This window comes from Protomyctophum bolini, assembly GCF_963924005.1.
Source record: "Protomyctophum bolini genome assembly, chromosome: 1".
In the NCBI taxonomy this organism is placed as follows: Eukaryota; Metazoa; Chordata; class Actinopteri; order Myctophiformes; family Myctophidae; genus Protomyctophum; species Protomyctophum bolini.
Window position 1 is genome coordinate 42769108 of NC_137862.1, and position 21720 is coordinate 42790827.

A 21720-nucleotide genomic window follows, 5' to 3' on the forward strand; every position below is an offset into this window, starting at 1 on the left:
CAGTTTAGAGGATGCCGCTCTGGCCCATGCTGCGTGCACGGGGAAGGACCAGTTACAGTTTAGCAGACGCTTTTAATCTCTTTATACATAACGATTTACAGTAAACAAGACGAACAAACGGTAATACATGAAATACATGAACAAAATAAATAGTCATCAAGAATCACAAGGAAGCTAAGAACCTGACATCCGTCTGCTCACAGCCCTCCTATGAGACACAGACCGAGTAGAAAACAATTGCGCCATTTTTTCATGATTATTAGTGAGGACCTATTATATGAAGATAGGTTGAAAAGTGGTGAAGTGGTCCTTTAAAAAGAATAATAATAATCAAAACAAAACTAAAACTAAAAATGAAAAATCCAATGATCAGACGATTCATGTTATAGATAATCAAGCTTTTTGTCTTGTTCTAGACCTTTTCTTTATACTATGCAATCATGTTATCTGTAAATGATATGTATTGCATTCAAATATTTTGTTGTTGTTTTGTTATCCACAGGTTGAGGCCTCGTATTAGCCATTTATTATTATTCTTTCTACGTATCTTCCCTTTTGTACTGTTTTTATACTGTGCTAAATAAAAAATGAATCAAATTCTCACCTTGGGAAGGAGGAGGAGCTGTGCAGCTTGTTGTGTCCGGGGTCCACGTGGCTCACCATGTAACTGGGCACAGCCTTGTGGCTGTCCAGTGCGGAGGACACCGGGACACAGCCGCCGTAGTCCGACCTCTTGTTGTCCGACTCGGAGCCCTCGTCCCCGGACAGGCCGCCGCCGCGCAGGTCCTTGTCGCGGTTGTTGCGGTTCATGGGCATGTGCAGCCGCGGGTTGGGGTTGGCGCTGTGGCGGTTGCGGCTGCGCAGAGAGCTGAACACCATGTTGCAGCCGTCGATGGTGCACTGGATCAAAGATAAAAACCTAATCAAATCACGTTTATTAAGCCCTGAGGTCGATTCTAAACGTTTGCTTGTTATCTCTCCTAACATCAATGCAGAATGGATAGTGGACAACATCTTATCTTAACCCATTCTGAACGGGAACCCATTTTGGTGTTCGCATCATGCTATGCTTTAGCTAGTGAAAAATAGCAGATCTACAAGCTCATAGTGCGCCACCGAGTGGCGCTCTACGAGCTTGTAGGTCTGCTATTTTAGAAAAATCGAAGAACAACTGACATTTTTAGAATCTGATCTCAGGTCAGAATGGGTTAATCAGACCAGTGTGTGTCCAGTGGAAACATCGTATGAATCTGATCTCAGGTCAGAATGGGTTAATGACGACAAAATATTATTTCGTTTTGGGTCTGCGAGGCTAAATGTCGTCAAATGGTGGTTCTGTGGCTCAAATGCCGAATAAATAATTTGCCTTGATATGGAAAGGTTGTGTCTAAACCTTGGGGTTGTGTCTAAACCTTAGGGTTGTGTCTAAACAACCTTGGGGTTGTGTCTAAACCTTGGGGTTGTGTCTAAACAACCTTGGGGTTGTGTCTGTCTAAACCTTGGGGTTGTGTCTAAACCTTGGGGTTGTGTCTGTCTAAACCTTGGGGTTGTGTCTAAACCTTGGGGTTGTGTCTAAACCTTGGGGTTGTGTCTAAACCTTGGGGTTGTGTCTAAACCTTGGGGTTGTGTCTAAACCTTAGGGTTGTGTCTAAACAACCTTGGGGTTGTGTCTAAACCTTAGGGTTGTGTCTAAACAACCTTGGGGTTGTGTCTAAACCTTAGGGTTGTGTCTAAACCTTGGGGTTGTGTCTAAACCTTAGGGTTGTGTCTAAACCTTGGGGTTGTGTCTAAACCTTGGGGTTAAACCTTGGGGTTATGTCTAAACCTTGGGGTTGTGTCTAAACCTTGGGGTTGTGTCTAAACCTTGGGGTTGGGCTCAACCTTGGGGTTGTGTCTAAACCTTGGGGTTGGGCTCAACCTTGTGCTTGATCTTGAGGTGCACTGCGTTGTAGTGGATCTTCAGCGTTCCCTTGTCGTAGAAGGTCTTCTCGCAGGCGCTGCAGTAGACGCGGCCTTTCCTCAGGCCGCTCCCCATGCCTCCCCCCGCCCCGCCGCCTCCGCTGCGGTCCAGGCCGCAGCGCAGCTTGGTCTCGGGCGACATCTGCATGACCTCGGAGCTCATGGAGGGAGTGCAGGGAGTGGACGGACCGTCCGAGTAGTTGTCACTGCATGGAGGGGGGAAGCAAAGGGTTGTTATTGAATGGACTTAAAAAAAAAAAAACAATATATTTTTAAATGGTATATTTAGTTTTTATTACACAATAATGCTTGCATGATTTTGAATCCTGCACCTGACAAATAACCCCCAAAAAAAGAAAAAACATTGAAAAAACTAACACTAAAACCAATAAAAACTAAACAAAAAAAAGGTCCAAACTACGGTAACTAAAACTAAACTACGATGAACTACAACCCCCAGACTCTTGTTCTGACCTGGTGGGGAAGTCCTCCGCCTCCATCTTGGTGCTGATGGAGAGGCCGTCCATGCCGTTGTCCCGCTCTCGCTCCAGGTCGGAGGTGAAGGAGGCCGAGCTGGAGCCCAGCAGGCTGCTCTCGGTGGGCGGGTGGAGCAGAGACACCGCCGGGCCGTGGACGTCCCCCCGCGGTCCACCACCCTGCTGCTCGTCCCCGTGTCTCGGACCCTGCTGCGGCTCCATCTGCAGCGTGTTCAATTAAACCATTTAGACCTGACATCGACATTTAAAAACCGTCTTCTAAATCGTGACAGTTTTCTGAAATATAATGTTTTTATATCAGTGGTGCTCAACATTTTATGTCGAGGACCCCAAAAAGTATAATGTAGCCTAATTGGCCGCCGACCCCAAGGGGCCAGCTAGGCACTCCAATGTTGAAGCGCTGGGCCCTAGTGGTAAGAGGAAGGACTGCAGGCGGACCCGTGGATTCATGACCAGGAAACCCTGTGCAGCTGGGCTTTAACATTGAGCGCTCGGTTGCACTTCCGCATTTGACCTCCAAATTTTGGAGGTCAAATGCGAAAATGCGCCCAAAAAGGCGGAAATAGACGTAGTAGCTACGAGCTTGTAGGTCTGCTATTTTTCAATAGCTAAAGTATGACATAATGCTTTATATAACACCAAAAGGGGTTCCTGCCCAGAATGGTTTAATATATCGAGGATACGATAACCCTGTCGTACCATATTGATACGGCAGGTGTGTGACGTGGCTTTATAACAAGCGGACATCGGAAATCCGTTTCTGCCTGAGAGTTACGATATAATAACGATAAAATCCTTTTGCATTTATCCATCAAAACATTATTTATTTGAAATGTAATGTAATTCTCCAATCTGTTAATAAATCTTTCAATCAATTAATGTGAATAAATATTTCAATCAATCAATATTGTGATACATATCTATGGTGAGGTACCCACCACTAGCGGAGGGTTGTGCTGGGAGGAGGGGTTGTGCTGCAGCAGAGGGCCCCCCGGGGGGCCCGGCACCGAGCCCAGGAGGGGAGCGGGGACGGAGCCCAGCAGCTGGAAGGGCAGCATGAACGCCATGCTGTTGATGAAGTTCTCAAAGTGGTGCACGTTGTTGTTGTTGTTGTTGTTGAGCTTCTCTATCTTGGGCGTGAGGAGGTTGGGGTTGCGCGGGGCGCTGCGCTCGATGAAGGTGCGTATGTCGGAGTTGGTGCGCGTGCTGGGCACCAGCACGGCCTGGCCCTCCTTGTCCTGCAGCGCCATCAGCTCCACGATGGACTTGGTCTCGCCGAAGCGCAGGAACTGCTGCAGCGTGGCGATCTCCTCCTCGAACGTCATGATGGCCCAGCGGTCCAGCACCTTCCCGGCAACGTCCTGCAACACAGTTCACTTCAGTTCACTTTCAGTATTCATTCATGATATATTATCTTCTCCATTATTAAGGCTAGAGAGAGGTATAGCCACAGAATGTGGCCCGTGTGACAAAGGGCCACGGAGTGAAGTAGATTGAAACTGCGGTGAAAGAAAGAAGGGGGGTTTAAGGCTGTCATTAGCATTAAGCTCATTCATATTCATAGTGTGGGCCAGATGACTGTATAAAGACAGACTGACAGGCTGGGCTAAATAGAGGAGTCACATGGAGAGTTAATGCAAGCAGGCAGCGCAGCACACGCAAGCACGCGACGCAGCCACGCGAGCGCACACACACACACACACACACACACACACACACACACACACACACACAGGGAGTGCTCATTACACAGTCACCATGTGTTTCATGTCGCAGGTTCATTTCTCTTCATTTAAATCATGTGGATTTAGCCCCTCTCTCCATCAGCACAGTATCAGGACATTGAGAACACACACATACAGTACATGCACGCACACGCATGTACATGCAGTACACAGTGACACAACATACTCACACAGGCTAGTCTGAGCACAGATAATGTCCTATAGGGTTAGGTTAGGGCAGGATGCATTATAAACTCCTCACTGTGAGGAGACTTTAAATAAAAGTCGTCCAATGTCGACCTTAGCAGAACATGAGTTAAGTAAATGTTACTTTCCACCACTGCACATACAGTATACACGCACGCACGCACGCACGCACGCACGCACGCACGCACGCACGCACGCACGCACGCACGCACGCACAAGATGGAAGGGAGATCAGAGGGCGCACATTGATCAAGTGGGTCCTCTCCCCCCGCCCAGCCCAGGATAATCACATGTGAGTTGGAACGGGGCATCTTTGAAAGTCATGGGCGCGCTCGCGGCTGCATGCCGTAACCATGATTAATATTTCATCACAGAGCATTCATTGAGGCGCCTGTCGAGTATTCAGACTCTTCGCTGGCCATTAGACGAGCAAACATGAATTAACCCATTAAGACCCTGAGACCAGATTCTACTAAATGTCTTCTAAATCCTCACATTTTTCTGGAAAAAACCCTATGTTCCTATATCAGTGGTTCCTATTTCATATCAAGGACCCCCAGAATTATCTGTGCGGCACCGAGTGCAGCGCTACGAGCTTGTATATCTGCTATTCTTTGAAAAAACGTGAAAATGTGGCACAAATCTTTGGAAAATATATTTATTAACTAAAATCTTTGCTTCTGGGGGGTCCCTGGAACAACATATTTTCAGATGGGGGTCGGCGGCCAAATCCAGGTATTTCTGGGGGTCCTTGACATGAAAAAGGTTGAGCACCACTGACATAGAAACATAGTTTGACATAGACACATAGTTTGACATAGACACATAGTTTGACATAGACACATAGTTTGACATAGACACATAGTTTGACATAGACACATAGTTTGACATAGACACATTGTTTTTTCAGAAAACTGTTAGGATTTAGAAGACATTTGTTTTAGAATCAGCCTCAGGTCTAAATGAATTAAACGCAGCTCCAGTCTGAATACTTGATGATGTTCTACTAATCGAAGTGAGGGAGAGGCTGCATATGGAATGACGTTACGCATGGGCCATAACGGCCCGGGCCGTTACGGGGGGCCGGGCCCGGGCCAGCAGCAGTCGGCCAATCTTATAGCTTTAGCTTGAGAGTCAAAGCCAAGACCCCCCCCTCATCCTGAAGTACCTGGTATCAATACGATTTGGGCTTATCAAGTCTGTTATCAAGCATAGCGGCCCATGGCGTCATGTTCAAACAATCATGACAAGAGGCGATGGAAATGCTGGCACAAACATGTCGGTCTAAAAGTGTATTGATACCTGCCAACCAGCGTTGCCCGGGTAAACAAAAAGGAGGGTTTTAATGTGACGGTACACATATTAACCAGTTGACAGTTTCTCCAATATTATTTTCCAAATGTAAAAAGGTGAATTGCCTTCTGTCTGTTAGAAAAGTACTGTATTTACTCGATAGTGGGCTCGATAAGAACCCGGCACCTCGATAAGGTGCTCGTTATCAATAAAAATTAACAAGCTCCATCCCTACACACTCACACACGCACACGTGCACGCACACACAGCCATGCACAGCCACACACACACACACACACACACACACACACACACACACACGCACACACGCACACACACCTGCAGGACGTATCCTCGTATGTAGTCCTGCAGCGTCCAGTCCAGAGCGTTGAGGATCTGGATGACCTCCTCCTGCTTCAGGACGGAGAACAGGCGGTCCAGCAGGATCTTGAGGCGGACGGGGATGGCCTGCGTCCCGTACAGCATCAGGCTGCAGATGTCAAACACCACGTTGGAGTGGACGATCTCCACCTGGCCGCTCTGGTACATGTGGTGCACCTTCAGCTTGCTCAGGGCTGCATGGGGGGGGGGGGGGGGGGGGCAAACGCACCATAATTTACAATTTAGGCATTTAGCGCAGACACTCTTAATCCAGATAGACTTACATTATGCATATATACTATATAGTGCTATGTTTACATAAAATGCTATAAGTCTACATAAACTGCCATCTAAGTCAACATAAAATGCTGTCTAAGGTGCTATTTACACGAGGATGGTGTTCATATAAAACGTCAAAATAAAGTATGGTTTGCTGCTGTCATTTAGACGAGCACCGTGTTCTCAGGAGGTGAAAACGCAACGAAGTGAAACCACCTCCCAGAGTGGAAATCTTTGAGAACGCCGTTTTATCCCTTCTCCGTGTAAACAGGCAAAACGGTGAATCCGCAAAACTTATGACATCATGGCTCACGTTGGCTCACAGCGCATTATGTTTATTACATTGATGCAGAGCCATATAATTATGATATAATGGAGTTCCTGAACAAGCCTCCCTCCTCGCCTACAAAGTGCTGCTCATCAGCGATGGTAAATGTAAAACCATGATGTAAATAAAAAGCCTTGTGATAGGCGGCAGCCGCGGCAGCAGCGTTTATGTAGCCTAATGTATTATAAAATATATACCATCCCGTGGCGCGCTTTGCCTGCATGCTCTGGGCAGAGCAGTGTTGCGCTGCTTGCGCGGCACTGTTTTTTGGCAAATCTAAGCTAGCAAATTTAAGACCATCTCTTCAAAATAAGAGTATCCTCTAGAGTATTGAAAAAAAGTTTAATTTGCACATTAAAACTACAAATTAAGCATTTAAATGATGCTATAAGACACACATTATGTTTCTGTGTTATTTAATTACTTATTTTTACACAGAAACGTAATGTGTGTATTTACAATAGCTGTAATGTAATAATAATACTAATAATGTAATGTAATCATTATTTAATTAACGGAACTTTTATTCTGAAAGCAACCGGATGTCTTAAATTTGCTAGCTCTCAAACAGGAAGTTCTAGATTTGCCAAAAAGACGGAGCCGTGTTGCGCAGGCTTGCGTGAAGGGGTTCTTCTTCTTGTACGTGGGTGACCTGTCTATTTGGCAGCCCGTTATCGCCACCTAGCGACATCATAGCATAATAGCACATTATAGCATAACGTGTGCGTTCTCGTGTAAAGGGTAAGAAAAAATGAGAAAGCAACGGGACTTTGACGTGTTATATGGAGATGGTCGCTATTTTTCAATAGCTAAAGTATGACATAATGCTTTATATAACACCAAAAGGGGTTCCTGCCCAGAATGGTTTAATATATCGAGGATACGATAACCCTGTCGTACCATATTGATACGGCAGGTGTGTGACGTGGCTTTATAACAAGCGGACATCGGAAATCAGTTTCTGCCTGAGAGTTACGATATAATAACGATAAAATCCTTTTGCATTTATCCATCAAAACATTATTTATTTGAAATGTAATGTAATTCTCCAATCTGTTAATAAATCTTTCAATCAATTAATGTTAATTAAGAGGCCTAAGTTACATAGGTTTGGCATGAGCCTGTAGTCAGTTGTGTTACTTCATGAACAAGGGAAAATATAGGGTGGACTTTCAAACACACACAATGGTGCATTTATATAGCTCCTTTATCCAGCTTTACATAGATTGTGAATTACATTCACCTATTCACACACACAATTGTACACCTTTAGATTGTGCATTACATTCATTCATCCATTCATACACACATCCACACACCGATGGTGGAGGAAACCATGCAAGGCACCAACCTGCACATCGGGAGCAATTAGGGGTTCAGAGTCTGGCTCAAGGACACTTCGACACTAACTCTGGGGGAGCCCGGGTTCGAACTGGGAACCTTACAGTTCCCATCCGGTCACTCCTGAGCCACTGCCGCCCATTACTCACTCACTCAGTCGCACGCACGCACGCACTATACACATGCAATAGTACTCAGTTAGATATATATTTTCCAATAGTTTTTCTACTCAAGGTGTTGTGTGCCAGCCTATAGTGTTAGTGCCTCCCAGAGTGTAGTTTTCTCACCGTGAGCTACCCAGCCATGCTTGCAGTTCTCACACTGTCTCCTCTTCAGCTTCCCAGGCTTGAAGCTGTCACAGTTACAGTTGACCAACGTGCAGCAGATAGCCTGTTGAGAGAGTGCGCACACGCACACACGCACACGCACACGCACACGCACACACACACACACACACACACACACACACACACACACTTGGGTAAGCATTTTTACAGTACACATTGTCAAATCTCCAGTGGCGAAAGTTAGAATTTAACCGTGTAGCAGCGGTTGTACAAATGGTATACGGAGCAGTAAAATTCAACCATGTGCCTCGAAGTAAGATCGATCGATGAAATCGTTACTCAGCTAAACAAAACATTGTATGTATTATTATTATTATAAATACCCTCATTACTATTAATAATATTAATAATAATAATAATAATAATTTGGGGACCCGCAAGAAAATAATTCGGGCCATACTGTACCATAACACCTGCAGTAAATGTGTCATCACTGAGTCAGGCAGCTATATAAGGCCGTACCATAACACCTGCAGTAACGCGCAGGCAGGCTCAACATTAATGATGGTAAAGCACATTCTCTAGTGTAACATTGCGATTCAACAACAATTACCCTAAAAAACCCACTCTCTCTCTTATTCACGGAGAGAAAAAAAGGCACCACAGAAACAACACGGAAACGCGCATCGCTGTGTGCCTTCGTTCTAAATGTACAGGTTGTGTGTGTGTGTGTTTCACTTGGACACACGATACTCACGGAGACACAACAACAACATGGACCGCGTGGCGTATACGACGCGAGCGTGAACGCAGGTGCGCAAGATTCTAGTTGAACACGTTCACAGACACGCGTACACCAGTCCACGTGAGAACAGTGAAGAACAAGGAAAGACTGCTTTCATTCACTATATGCTCCACACCAGTGAATTTCCATTATGCCATTATATAGTATAGTTGGCATTTGAGCCACGGAACCACCATTTGATAACATTTAGCCTCTCAGACCCAAAACAAAAGAATATTTTGTTATCGTTGGATACAATTTTGTCCACAATGCCATGCTGTATTGATGTTGGTACCAGAGATAACTGGTAGATGTTGATGAAAATAACAATTATTTTCAATTGTGATGTTTAACAAAAATGTAAATCCATTTGGTTTCATTTTACACTCTCGAGAGTTAAAGATCTATAATGGTCCATTTGGTAAACTCTCCGTCATTTAGCTGGGGACCTCCTGGAACCCCCTGCTCAAGGACTACTGGTTAAAAACCACTGCTCCACACACACAGAACAAACTTCAGGACTCTCTGAAACTGGTCCGATGGGTCACCATATAGAGACATTTACAGTAGGGTGATTCTCGAGGACACACTATACACGGTGACCGAACCTGGTTCACATAATGCTATTATTTATTTACGTCTGTGACATTGTAATGTTGTTCAAATGTTTGTTAATGTTTATTTTCAATATACGTATTGTGTTTTATCTGACCAGGGCGTCCATGGGCCCGGGCCGGCCTAGTGGTCCGCCCCCCCCCCGTCTCTCTCTGTCCACTCAGTCTATCAATAAAGGAAAAAACTAAAAGAGCTTTCTCTCAATGGGCTTCCCTGAATAAATCAAAGAAAACGAAAAAAGAAAGAAAGAAGTCATTTTGCTCGAGTAGGCCTATACATTTCTTTCTCTCCTGTCTTGCCCTGTGACAACAGTAGGGTGTGTCTGTGGCAATGATACAGTGTTTGAGCCTGTACATCCCGCTTTAAAAAAATTATACTATAATAATAATATTAATATTAATATTAATAATAAAAATGAATGGAAATAATGAGACAAGCTCACATTTTGAATGCGGCCCTATATAGAAAAGAGCGAGAACACACAGATAGAGGGGGGAAAAAACGACTCTGCCTCTGTCTCTGTCTCTCTCTCTGTCTCTGTCTCTCTCTCCCCCTCTGAGCGAGCTTGCGCTGCCAAATCCACCATTTACACAAGCATGGAGCCTGGGGAGAAGCATCATCAGATTTATGATCAAAGCCAACGTTGTTAGCGCTACATGCTAAACCACAGAGTTGCCGGCCGCGCTTTGCTAGCACTCTCTCTCTCCCTCTTTCTCTTTCTCTCTCTCCCTCTCCCTCTGCATCTATAATGCATGATCAGCAGAGCCTCAGTAATACATGAGTGGCATGCTTTAGCAGTTAGCGCGCAAAGACCTGTAACTGGGTTTCTACATCAGGCTAACACAGAAGAGGAGGAGAGATAGAGGAGGAGGAGGATGAGGAGGAGAGATAGAGGAGGAGGAGGAGAGATAGAGGAGGAGGAGGATGAGGAGGAGAGATAGAGGAGGAGGAGGAGGAGGAGGAGGAGGAGGAGGAGAGATAGAGGAGAAGGAGGAGGAGAAGGAGGAGGAGAGATAGAGGAGAGATAGACAGAAGCAAGATTTTACACTTTGTTGCATGCTGAAAATAGTAGATTTACAAGCTCACACAGGGCAACATCCGAGCGCAACCAAGCATAAAATGAATTGTCTTTTAGTCCTACTGCATGGATCTCAATTCAACTAATCAAATGATTCCCGAGCACGGCACGGCTGCGGCTCACCACTCCAAGAGATGGATCAAAGGCGGAGAACAAATTTCACTTGGGTAACGTGTGTGACAAATCGTACGACTTTGACTTTGACTAGTCCCTCCCTAAGGCTGTGTTCACACAGGCAGAGACAAAGATACATCTACCTTTTAATTTCAATGGAAGCCAGCGACGTGAAGCTACAAAACAAATCCGATGTTTGTAGCTGTACAAAAGACACAAAGATGCAAAGCTACAAATAAGTTGAACTGGCTTCTTTCTTTAGTACGACCACGTAGGTAGGTCCTGTCGATCGATGCCCGTGTGTTCATTCCCACAGTACAAGCTTTTTGGCCCGGGAGTTCTTGGATGTGAGTGGCAGTGGCCACGCAGCTAGTTTCTTTTTTATAATATTTTTTATCTCGCAATTTTGTAACCCATTTTTCACCAGTGTGTCAATTTTCTAATGTGATCCTGGGCTCTACACACCCTCCGCCAACCTAGTCCCCATATATGGGGACTAGGTTGGCGGAGGGTGTGTAGAGCCACGGGGAGAACACAGGGAGAACATGCAAACTCCACACAGAAAGGCCCTTTCACCAACCCCGCCTCGGGTATGAGCACTGATGATGTGGGGGAGGAAACACGCCGCCAGCACCCACAGCGTCCCAGCTGGAATCGATCCCAGGACCTTCTAGCTGTGAGGCGACAGCACTACTGACTGTGCCACCGTGCCCCCGGCCAGGACCTTCTAGCTGTGAGGCGACAGCACTACCAACTGTGTATCGATCCCAGGACCTTCTAGCTGTGAGGCGACAGCACTACCAACTGTGCCACCGTGCCCCCTGATCCCTGAACCTTCTAGCTGTGAGGCGACAGCACTACCCACTGTGCCACCGTGCTAGCCAGCTAGTCTCATCCTCCTCACTGCTACGTATCTTCTCTGATCCACTTGGTAATGCCCCGTACAGACGCTTGTTGGTGATGTGCTCGTCCTGGTTGATGTTCAGTACCATACGTTAACATTCTGGTGTAGCACCTGCCCAGGGATTTCTGTAGAGCTTGTGTTGGTGTCCAGCATTCACAGCCATAGAGAACAGGAGAAGTACAGCAATTGATGATATGCACACGGCTGCCATCTTGCCAGCAAGGTGCTACCTAGGAGCAACTTCCCATAGACAGCCCATTCATCCAAACAGAAAAGTCCTATTTAATTGTATTAAATGACATCAAACTCTCCAACATTGCAGCTGTACGAAAAGCTTGAATTATCGTCTTACTATACGTGCAAAGTTGTTTAATAAATATCCACCGTAGACATGTTATGAGCAGCTCCAGAAAATTGTGACTGGGGGTGCTATGGAGGGGCTGGCTATTTAGAGGGGGGGGGGGGGGGGGGGGGGGGGGTGCTAAATAATCTTGGTTTACATAGAAGTCAGTCAATTTGGCTTGTTTGGAGGGGGGGCGTAGGGGGGGGCTAAGCTTCCACCAGAGGGAGGAGTCGTCCCTGGTTATGAGCTACTTCCTGTCAAGAAATTCCTTGCAGATGATTATTTTTCTAAGTGTCAGAGTTTGGAAGCTCTCATGCTGCCCCCTGCATTATGTGCAAATTCTAAACAGGTGGTTCACATGGGCTGTTGAGTGATGGTCAACGAACACTTACAAACTCCAGCACTTAGAAAAAAAATCATCTGCAAGGAATGTCTTGACAGGAAGTAGCTCATAATATGTCTACCATGGAACACATTGCAGATAGAAAGAGGATAATTCAAGCTTTCCGTACAGCTGCAATGTTGGTGAGTCTGACGTTATTTAATACAATTAACTGACTATTCTGTTTGGATGAATGGGCTGTCTATGGGAAGTTGCACCTAGGTAGCACCTTGCTGGCAAGATGGCAGCCATGTGCATATCATCAATCTATGGCAACTTGAGCTACTCCCAGTCCCCATCTCAAAATATGTAGTTCCAGGGACACCCCCCCCCCCCCCCCCCCCCCCAGAAGCAAATATTTTAGTTAAAGATGTTCGCTCTGAAATATATATTCAAAGATTTGCGCCACATTTTGTGTGCCACGCTATGAGCTTGTAGATCTGCTATTTTTCAATAGCTAAAGTAACTTCTTTAATATTTCATCATTGTTTAATTAAGTTGGGAACTTCTCCTTTGGTCCACCCATTCCTAAGACATGTGAGTGTGCCCAGTGAAGAAACAAATAAAAAATAAAGTCCATTGGGAAACATGCTGCCCAAAACCTAGGACCAAAACAACAAAGTTGAACAAACAACAGAACAAGGGTGCTCTCCTGCAGCCGCCCCTGCAGCCTGTGGGGAAATACAGATCTGAAGTTCTGTGAGAGAAGGTCTCTTAAATAGTGTTTGGGGAGGACACTGGCCAGGTGTCTCCCCTTCCACTCATCATCTCTGGCTCCGCCCTCTAATCCAGCACTGCATTAGGTTAAAGGCACAGCCACACATACACACAGAGAACCCCATAGTAGTCTAAAGGCACAGCCACACATACACACAGAGAACCCCATAGTAGTCTAAAGGCCCAGTACAGGGGGCCGTCACACATGTGAAGAGGAGCTTGATCTGAGCAGGCCAACTAGTCTGCATTTAGCCCCTCCAACTCCACTAGTGACTACTGACTAGGGATGGAACTCCAAACCCGACATACCCAAAGAACCCGGCTCCATAAGCCTGATCGATAAGGTGCTCCTTATCAATCAAAGTTAACGAGCTCCATCCATATTAGTGAACATAATGATTCATTTAGCCCTTCCCACTCATTTATATGAACGAAGGAAGTATACCCCCCCCCCCCACAATCACACACACACACACACACACACACACACACACACGCACGCACACGCACCAATCCAAAGTGGAGAAGGGATCCGGTAGAACTAAAAGACAAGTCATGTTATGTGTGGTTGCGCTCACTCAGGTGTTGCACACTGAAAATAGCAGATCTACAAGCTCAAAGTCAAAGTCGTACGATTAGTCACACGTTACCGCAGTGAAATATGTTCTCCGCATTCTCCGCATTTGACCCATCTCTTTGTCTTTGGTATGACCCGGCCGGGGATCGAACCCCCGACCTCCCAGTTTCAAGGCGGACACTCTTAACAACAAGGCTGGTCTACGACACTCACAACGCGTCCCAGTGGGAGATTATCTGCCATTTTCCGCATGCAATCAAGTGTAACAACTGGCATTTATACGAGTCACGACACCAACAAGGCCCGCCCCCACACACACACACACACACACACACACACACACACACACACACACACACACACGCACACACACACACACACACACACACACACACACACACACACACACACGGGTATGGGCACTGATGACGAGGAGAGAACAGGCCCACGACCTTGGGCCTGCGCCAGAACCCCAGGCTGTGACAGAGCAGTCTCATTCTACTTCCTGGACTTTAAACAGTGTCTTTATTTCCTGATAAACCACAATGCTGTGAAGAAAAATATAATGAAAACTAAACAACACTTACAGGTCCATTTTTACATTGTAATCTTACAGTTCAACTACAGTTAGTTGCTTTGTCCGGTCCCTGCATGGTTCTTTCCACTCACATCCTTCTTCCTCACACTCTGTTTGATCTCATTTAAAGGCGTAGTGAAATGAAAAATAAGTTTTTCACACTTTTAGACCATATCCGTGGTCCATACAAATGTTTTTTTAATTACTTCCTGAAAACGAAAACGTGCTGCATGATGACGTGTAGAGATACACATCGATAAAAGCCAATAAAAATTAAGCTCACCAGTTATATATATTCCCAGGCTTCTTGATTCCTCCTCCACAGCTGGTTTTGATTAAATAACTATACTTATATATATAATATTATATATATATATAAATATACTATAATTAAATTCAAGATGACATCCAGACAGTGTATATTATACTTGTTTTAAAGTTAATCATCACACTAAAATATGTATATATTGTGTATAGGTTAAAATAATCCGCTGGCTTGTCTCCCTGTCACTTTGTTTACAAACGAAATTCACGTGCAGGAAGTCACAGACTTTGAGACCCCATAGCCTGGAGGGATGCGACGCTCTGATTGGTTCAGAAACTTCAGAACCAGCGTTTCAGGGTGAAACTGCAAAATAAAATGTCCACCATTTTCCGTTTCCCTACACCTTTAAAGGAGCCTTCAGTGATGAGGGTGATGTGGAAAACCCCCCGGTCTGCCCCGGGTAACAAGATGTGCACATGCACGCTCTACAGTGAGGGGACGCGCAACAGGCCAACAGCACGCACACCAAGGAATTAGTTACATTACATTAATAGTTACTGTGAAAAAAGGTAATAACATTACTTTAGGTAAGTTACTTATAGTTACTTGCCAACACTGAGGAGGAGATATGCATGGCTAGTCCAAGGGAGGCAGAGTGGACAACAGCTGGAGAAGGGTGCAGGAGAGGAGAGGAGAGGAGAGGAGAGAGGAGAGGAGAGGAGAGGAGAGGAGAGGAGAGGAGAGGAGAGGAGAGGAGAGGAGAGAGAGGAGAGGAGAGGAGAGGAGTCAGGGGAGGAGAAAGGTGAGGGGGGGTGAGGAGAGGAGAGGAGAGAAGGAGGCACAGGGAGGATAAGAATGCAATGCAGCGTACCATGACGCCCCGCGACTGAGCGATAACATCGCCTGGAGGTGCGTGCGTGCGTGCGTGCCCGTGCACACCCAAGGCAGGACAGACATCATACCTTTGTACAAGAGCGTGAACAAAACAACATCCCCCCCCCCAATGTGGATCTCTGTAAACTGTAGTATTCCACTGGCTTTGTGTTGTTGTTATCTGATCTGACTGACGTAGATTAACAAACACATCTACGATCCTCAACGCTATATGCAGCTTCATCCAACGGTTAAATGGGCGGGAACCCCTCTTGGTGTTTTAAGCATTATGTAAAATAGCAGATCTACAAGCTCATTAGGAGCTTTGTAGATCTGCTATTTTTTGGAATTTTCCAGATTTTTTTAGGATTTAGAAGCCTTTTTGTTTTATGGACCTCAGTCCAAAATGGGTTAAAAATGTGTTCACTAGCCTGGGCGGCTAGTAAGTCTAGCGGTCCGGGGCACCTGCTGATGCCGTGACAGTGTGTCGTGGGTTCGACTCCCGATCCCGACGACCTTCATTTGCTGCATGCTTGTCATTCCCCATCTCTCTCTCTCCCCCGATGTCCTGTCAGCCTACTGCATGTTCACTAAAGGCCAACAAAGTTTTAGTTTTAGTCATATTTTAGTAATCTGGTTTTAGTGTTGGTCTATATAGTTTAATAGACTAAATATAAGATCTTAGTCGACTAAATCTACAGTTGATTTTGGCAGGCCTTGATGGCGTCATAATGGCTGATGCAACCAAACATAAAAGCACTTCTACTGGATCTCTTCTCCACCATTCCCTACCTAACATTTTAGTCTATAGTTATATTATTTGTTGACGAAATTATAAATATATTTAGTCGTTGAGTTGTCAATGAAATCAACAGTGCCGCTGTATAACAGATAACAGCCAACAAAAGAGAAATGGCTGTATACTGTATAGCCTTCAACATAAAAACTCCCATTGTGCACATGGGGAGCTATTCGGAACGCACACAGATGGAGTTAAATTGTTCAGAATGCCAGTTATGTAGTATCGTCATGGCTGTTGAACTGCAGGCCACCGCTGCATAGCATGGCCACAGCCATAACACCCTTGACAAAAAAAATTAAAATAGTCCTCTCTGGCTCTTAAAATAAATCCCGCCATATGTCCAAAACAGCCACACATGCTTGGCTTTATACAGACTCAACAACAGAGTGAGACGGGAACGGGATGCAACAGCTGCCCCGGACGAGAGGGAGAGAGTGGGGATGGACGGGACGCGTTGGCCTAATGCAGTGGAAAGCTAATCAATTAGCAACATGCCTGACTGGTACTGTCTGACACCCAATGAGAAACAAGCTGCGCTGCTGCCAAGAGAGAGAGAGAGAGAGAGAGAGAGAGAGAGAGAGAGAGAGAGAGAGAGAGAGAGAGAGAGAGAGAGAATAACTGAACAATCACATGCAGTATCATCCACAGCACTGAAAGAGAGGATCAGATTTTAACGGTTGTCCATTATTCAGTTAACGAGCTAATTAGTGTTCTGGGAAAAGAAGAAGTGAGCGTGTCTCTGACAGGAAGGATAAACGAGGGGCTCAGATTGGTGGACAGGACTTATTTTCAGTGACAATAATAATGTTCTATATGGTATATTAACACAATTATTACAGTGTGTAGAATCTAGCACGCACGCATGCGCGCACGCACGCACACACACAGGTCCTCTTGTTATTTACTGCAGGTTGATCGCTTCACAAATAATTAACAGGACATTCAACCATGAAAAGTGGAATTAAGTCAAACGTCTCGACACACTTTTCTGTTTCATGGCTTTTAAATTTAATCTTTAAACAAAGATATCAGAATAATTCTAAAACTGAGCCCCAAATTGGACCAGTCTTCCCCTTATTAATTCATATTAATGGAATATTGAAAAGGAACAATGAATATGGACAATGTCATTATGCATGACAAATTATGACGTGTAAGTAGTTCTGTTTTTGGATGAAATAACAATGCAATCAGCTAATGGATTTTGCACTGAGCTCCATTACTCCATTTCAGAGTTTAGTAAGACAGATATTATATAAATCATTCATCATATAGGCTACTTTAGGACAGATATATAAATCATTTATCATACTTTGAAAGTAGAGACTGCAACCTGAATTTAAATGCATCGGATAACTTTTTTAATTTTTTAAAGGCACCGTTATTATTATCTGCTGTTGTGGCGGTTGTCTGTCTCTGACCAGAGCCAGAGACACAGACAGACAGACAGACAGACAGACAGACAGAGAGACAGACATACAGACAGACAGGCAGACAGACAGACAGACAGACAGACATACAGACAGACAGACAGACAGACAGCATGGTACCAGGAACAGCCTGGCCCGACAACTAAAGTCCTCCCTTCTTAACCCGTATAGATCGGGAAAGCATCTGGGTCACTTTTGGATTTTAACCACTTCAACCATTATGTTACTGTATACTCAAAGTCTGTGGCCAAATACATAACAATTCTGGTGGTCCTTGACATGAAAACGTTTGAGCACCACTGATATTCAGGATCATAGGTTTTTCCATAAAAACTGATTTTGAAGACAGTTGGGCCTCAGGTCTAAATGTGTTAAGATACTGTACAATCATAATCATGATTCATGACTCATTAAAAAAAGAGAGAAAAAAAAAGCACCATACAGTAAAAGTGCTCATTTAACACACTTTAACCATTTTAGACCTGAGGCCGATTCTAAAAAAACAAACAAAAAAACAACAAACTGAAAAACGTTTTCTGAAAAACGTGGTGCTCAACCTTTTTCATGTCAAGGACCCCCAGAATTATAATTATCTGTATTTGGCTGCGGAAAATATGTTGTTCCTGGGACCCCACAGAATCAGAGATTTGAGTTAAAAACATTCGCTCTGAAAGAATATATATTCAAAGATTTGCGCCACATTTTCAAGATTTTTCTTGAAAATGTAGATCTGCTACTATACTTGCTAAAGTATAACAATGCTTAAAACACCAAAAGGGGTTCCCCTCCTGAATGGGAATTTAACACTATACAAATGAAAATGCAGGATTTTTCAGTATGGATGAAGATCGTTAGAACAACAGCAGCAGCACTAACAATCACCCGCTGCTGCAGGCCTGTTTTTGTGCCTGTGCATATTTCCCAATCAGAATCAGAATCACTGTATTTGTCATTTTTCCCCATGTAAATCACTTGAACACTAAATATAAACTAAGCTATGATGACTAAAATATGGCTAAATATACTGTCAATTTTGTCAACAAATGAAAACTAGACTAAAGTGTTAGGTAGGGACTAGTGGACAAGAGATACAGTATAAGGAAAAGACCTTTGCCATTGTACACACTACACAAGCCATTTTACTGTAAATAGCAGCTCTACAAGCTCACAACAGGTCGCGCTGGGACGAAATGTAAACTCTTGACTAAAACTAGACTAACACTAAAATATTCCGGATGAGTAAAATGTGACTAAAACTAAATTAAGATAATACAACTATAAAAGAGACTAATGACTAAAACAAAAACAGAAATTTGCTGCCAAAAACAACACTGGTACTCACATACATAAAGAACATGAAATACCGTTTCTCAATAAATAAAACATAAAGCCTATTTAATAACATAAAAACTAAAGACAAACATTTAATAAAGAGCCCCACGATGTATGTACTGCTTTATGTAGAGAAGAGAAGTACAGAACTTATAAATACATAAATTAATTATGCTTTCAAAGTGGAGACGTGCAGCGTGTTGACAGGGAGCTAGTAAAAATGCTAATTGAAGACAAGTTTAAGTTGGAGCAAAGTTGTTGAGCTGATCTGCATGCCGTACAGTAAGTAACGACATGATTTACAACGAAAAGGAAGTCCCCCCGCGGACTAGGGAAGACACATACCACTTGCAAATCTTTGAATAAATATTCTTTCAGAGTAAAAGTTTTTAACTCAAAGTTTTGCTTCTGGGAGGTCCCTGGAACTACATATTTTCAGATGGGGGTCCGCAGCCAAATACAGATAATTCTGGGGGTCCTTGACATGAAAAAGGTTGAGTACCACTGACATACTGTAGAAACATGAGGTTTTTCAGAAAACTGTCAGGATTTAGAAGGCATTTGTAGAATCGTCCTCAGGTCTATTTAAAAAGAAACATTTAGAAAATGACTATGAATTATGTTGTTGTATTTAGAATACTGAACTCTGTAATATCTAGAGTAAATAATAATAATAAAAAGGATCCCATGGCTAATAAAGCCATGGGATTTCAGTAAAAACAGCGTGTCAAGTCCTCTGTGTGCATCAGTGGAAAATGGAGAGCCTTAAACACGACAAAGGAGGTGAAAGGACGAGAGCAGTCTAGTGCTGTGCATGTAGTAACAGGCTGTGTGTGTGTGTGTGTGTGTGTGACTGTGTGTGTGTGTGTGTGTGTGTGTGTGTGTGTGTGTGTGTGTGTGTGAGCCTATTAAGAGGCTATACACCCCAAAGACACCATGAAAAACTCATTATTTAGAACCATACAGCTAGTCAGTCAAAGTGTGCGCAAGCACATGCATGCACGGCACGGGCACGCATGCGTGCACACACACACACACGCACTCGCGCACGCACGCACGCACACACGTACGCACGCGCGCACGCACACACGCACGCACGCACGCACGATGTTTAAGCACAACCTCCTACCCCCCAAAACAAGGAAATCATTACCTGAACATCCGTGAGAAGATAATATAGCCTCTTAAAAAAAAACATGAAATATCATAGAAAGTCAAAAAGAGATAAGCTTGAGGTTTGGGGGTGGGGTGCGATGGGGACATGCCAAACTTTAAGTTGGCTTTCTGGTGTGTGTGTGTGTGTGTGTGTGTGTGTGTGTGTGTGTGTGTGTGTGTGTGTGTGTGTGTGTGTGTGTGTGTGTGTGTGTGTCCTCCCAAACAAGAGCAGAGCCCCGAGTCTGGGGGCAGCTGTGCTGTGGGAGAGAGAGAGAGAGAGAGAGAGAGAGAGAGAGAGAGAGAGAGAGAGAGAGAGAGAGAGAGAGAGGCAGTAAATGAGACGAACATGTTAGTACACTGCGTCTGAGAGAGTTTGGCTCCCAGCTACGCTCTGATTAATATCAGATCTCCCCCTCTCAGCCTCTCTCAGCCTCTTGACAATCTTGTCACATCTGGCTGACAAATCCTCACAAGCCTTTCGGTGGCAGCCAGCGCCGCGGAGCGCGGAGGGGGGGGGGGCTGTGGCTTTGGGGTGGGGGGGGGGCTGGGGGTTGGGCGGGGGCTACGAGGGGGTTGAATCGCGCTCTGGGAGTCGCTGGAGGGGCTTCGGCTGGAGCGCGAGCCCCTCACGGACGGAACGGAGGGAGTATCGTGAACCTAATGAAGCTGACTGGTTGTTGGGTTGGCAGGCTGCTGCGGCCTGCCTCGCGCACGCACGCACGCATGCACACACGCTCGCACGCACACACACACACACACACACACACACACACACACACACACACACACACACACACACACACACAACGAAGCTCAAACGGAGCCTGGCCCTATAGCACTGCTGTGTTGTGTTGTGCCCTGAGGCCCTGCATGCTGCAGTCCTAAAAAAAACACTGAGATACTCACACCCAGAGAGGAGGCATGGAGGGGGCTGGGATGGATGGAGGTAAGGACAGAGGAGGCATGGAGGGGCCTGGGATGGATGGAGGTAAGGACAGAGGATGCATGGAGGGGCCTGGGATGGATGGAGGTAAGGACAGAGGATGCATGGAGGGGCCTGGGATGGATGGAGGTAAGGACAGAGGATGCATGGAGGGGCCTGGGATGGATGGAGGTAAGGACAGAGGATGCATGGAGGGGCCTGGGATGGATGGAGGTAAGGAGAGAGGAGGCATGGAGGGGCCTGGGATGGATGGAGGTAAAAAGAGGAGGCATGGAGGGGCCTGGGATGGATGGAGGTAAGGAGAGAGGAGGCATGGAGGGGCCTGGGATGGATGGAGGTAAGGAGAGAGGAGGCATGGAGGGGCCTGGGATGGATGGAGGTAAGGAGAGAGGAGGCATGGAGGGGCCTGGGATGGATGGAGGTAAGGAGGCATGGAGGGGTCTGGGATGGATGGAGGTAAGGAGAGAGGAGGCATGGAGGGGCCTGGGATGGATGGAGGTAAGGAGAGAGGAGGCATGGAGGGGCCTGGGATG

The 21720-nt window shown here is 45.3% G+C and overlaps 1 protein-coding gene across 2 annotated transcripts in view; it reads right to left on the reverse strand.

The window, feature by feature from the left end:
• Window positions 1-21720, reverse strand: part of bnc1 (basonuclin zinc finger protein 1) — a 32242-nt gene that overhangs the window by 6647 nt on the left and 3875 nt on the right. Inside the window, exons 2-8 of one of the 2 annotated variants that reach the window (XM_080768581.1) lie at window positions 8297-8399; window positions 6020-6255; window positions 3395-3817; window positions 2434-2657; window positions 1919-2165; window positions 605-900; window positions 7-29 (exon numbers count right to left, since the gene is read on the reverse strand). In XM_080768581.1, coding sequence (XP_080624707.1) covers window positions 7-29; window positions 605-900; window positions 1919-2165; window positions 2434-2657; window positions 3395-3817; window positions 6020-6255; window positions 8297-8399 — 1552 coding nt within the window. The remainder of the gene's footprint in view (window positions 1-6; window positions 30-604; window positions 901-1918; window positions 2166-2433; window positions 2658-3394; window positions 3818-6019; window positions 6256-8296; window positions 8400-21720) is intronic. The other variant, XM_080768582.1, reaches the window with a different exon arrangement.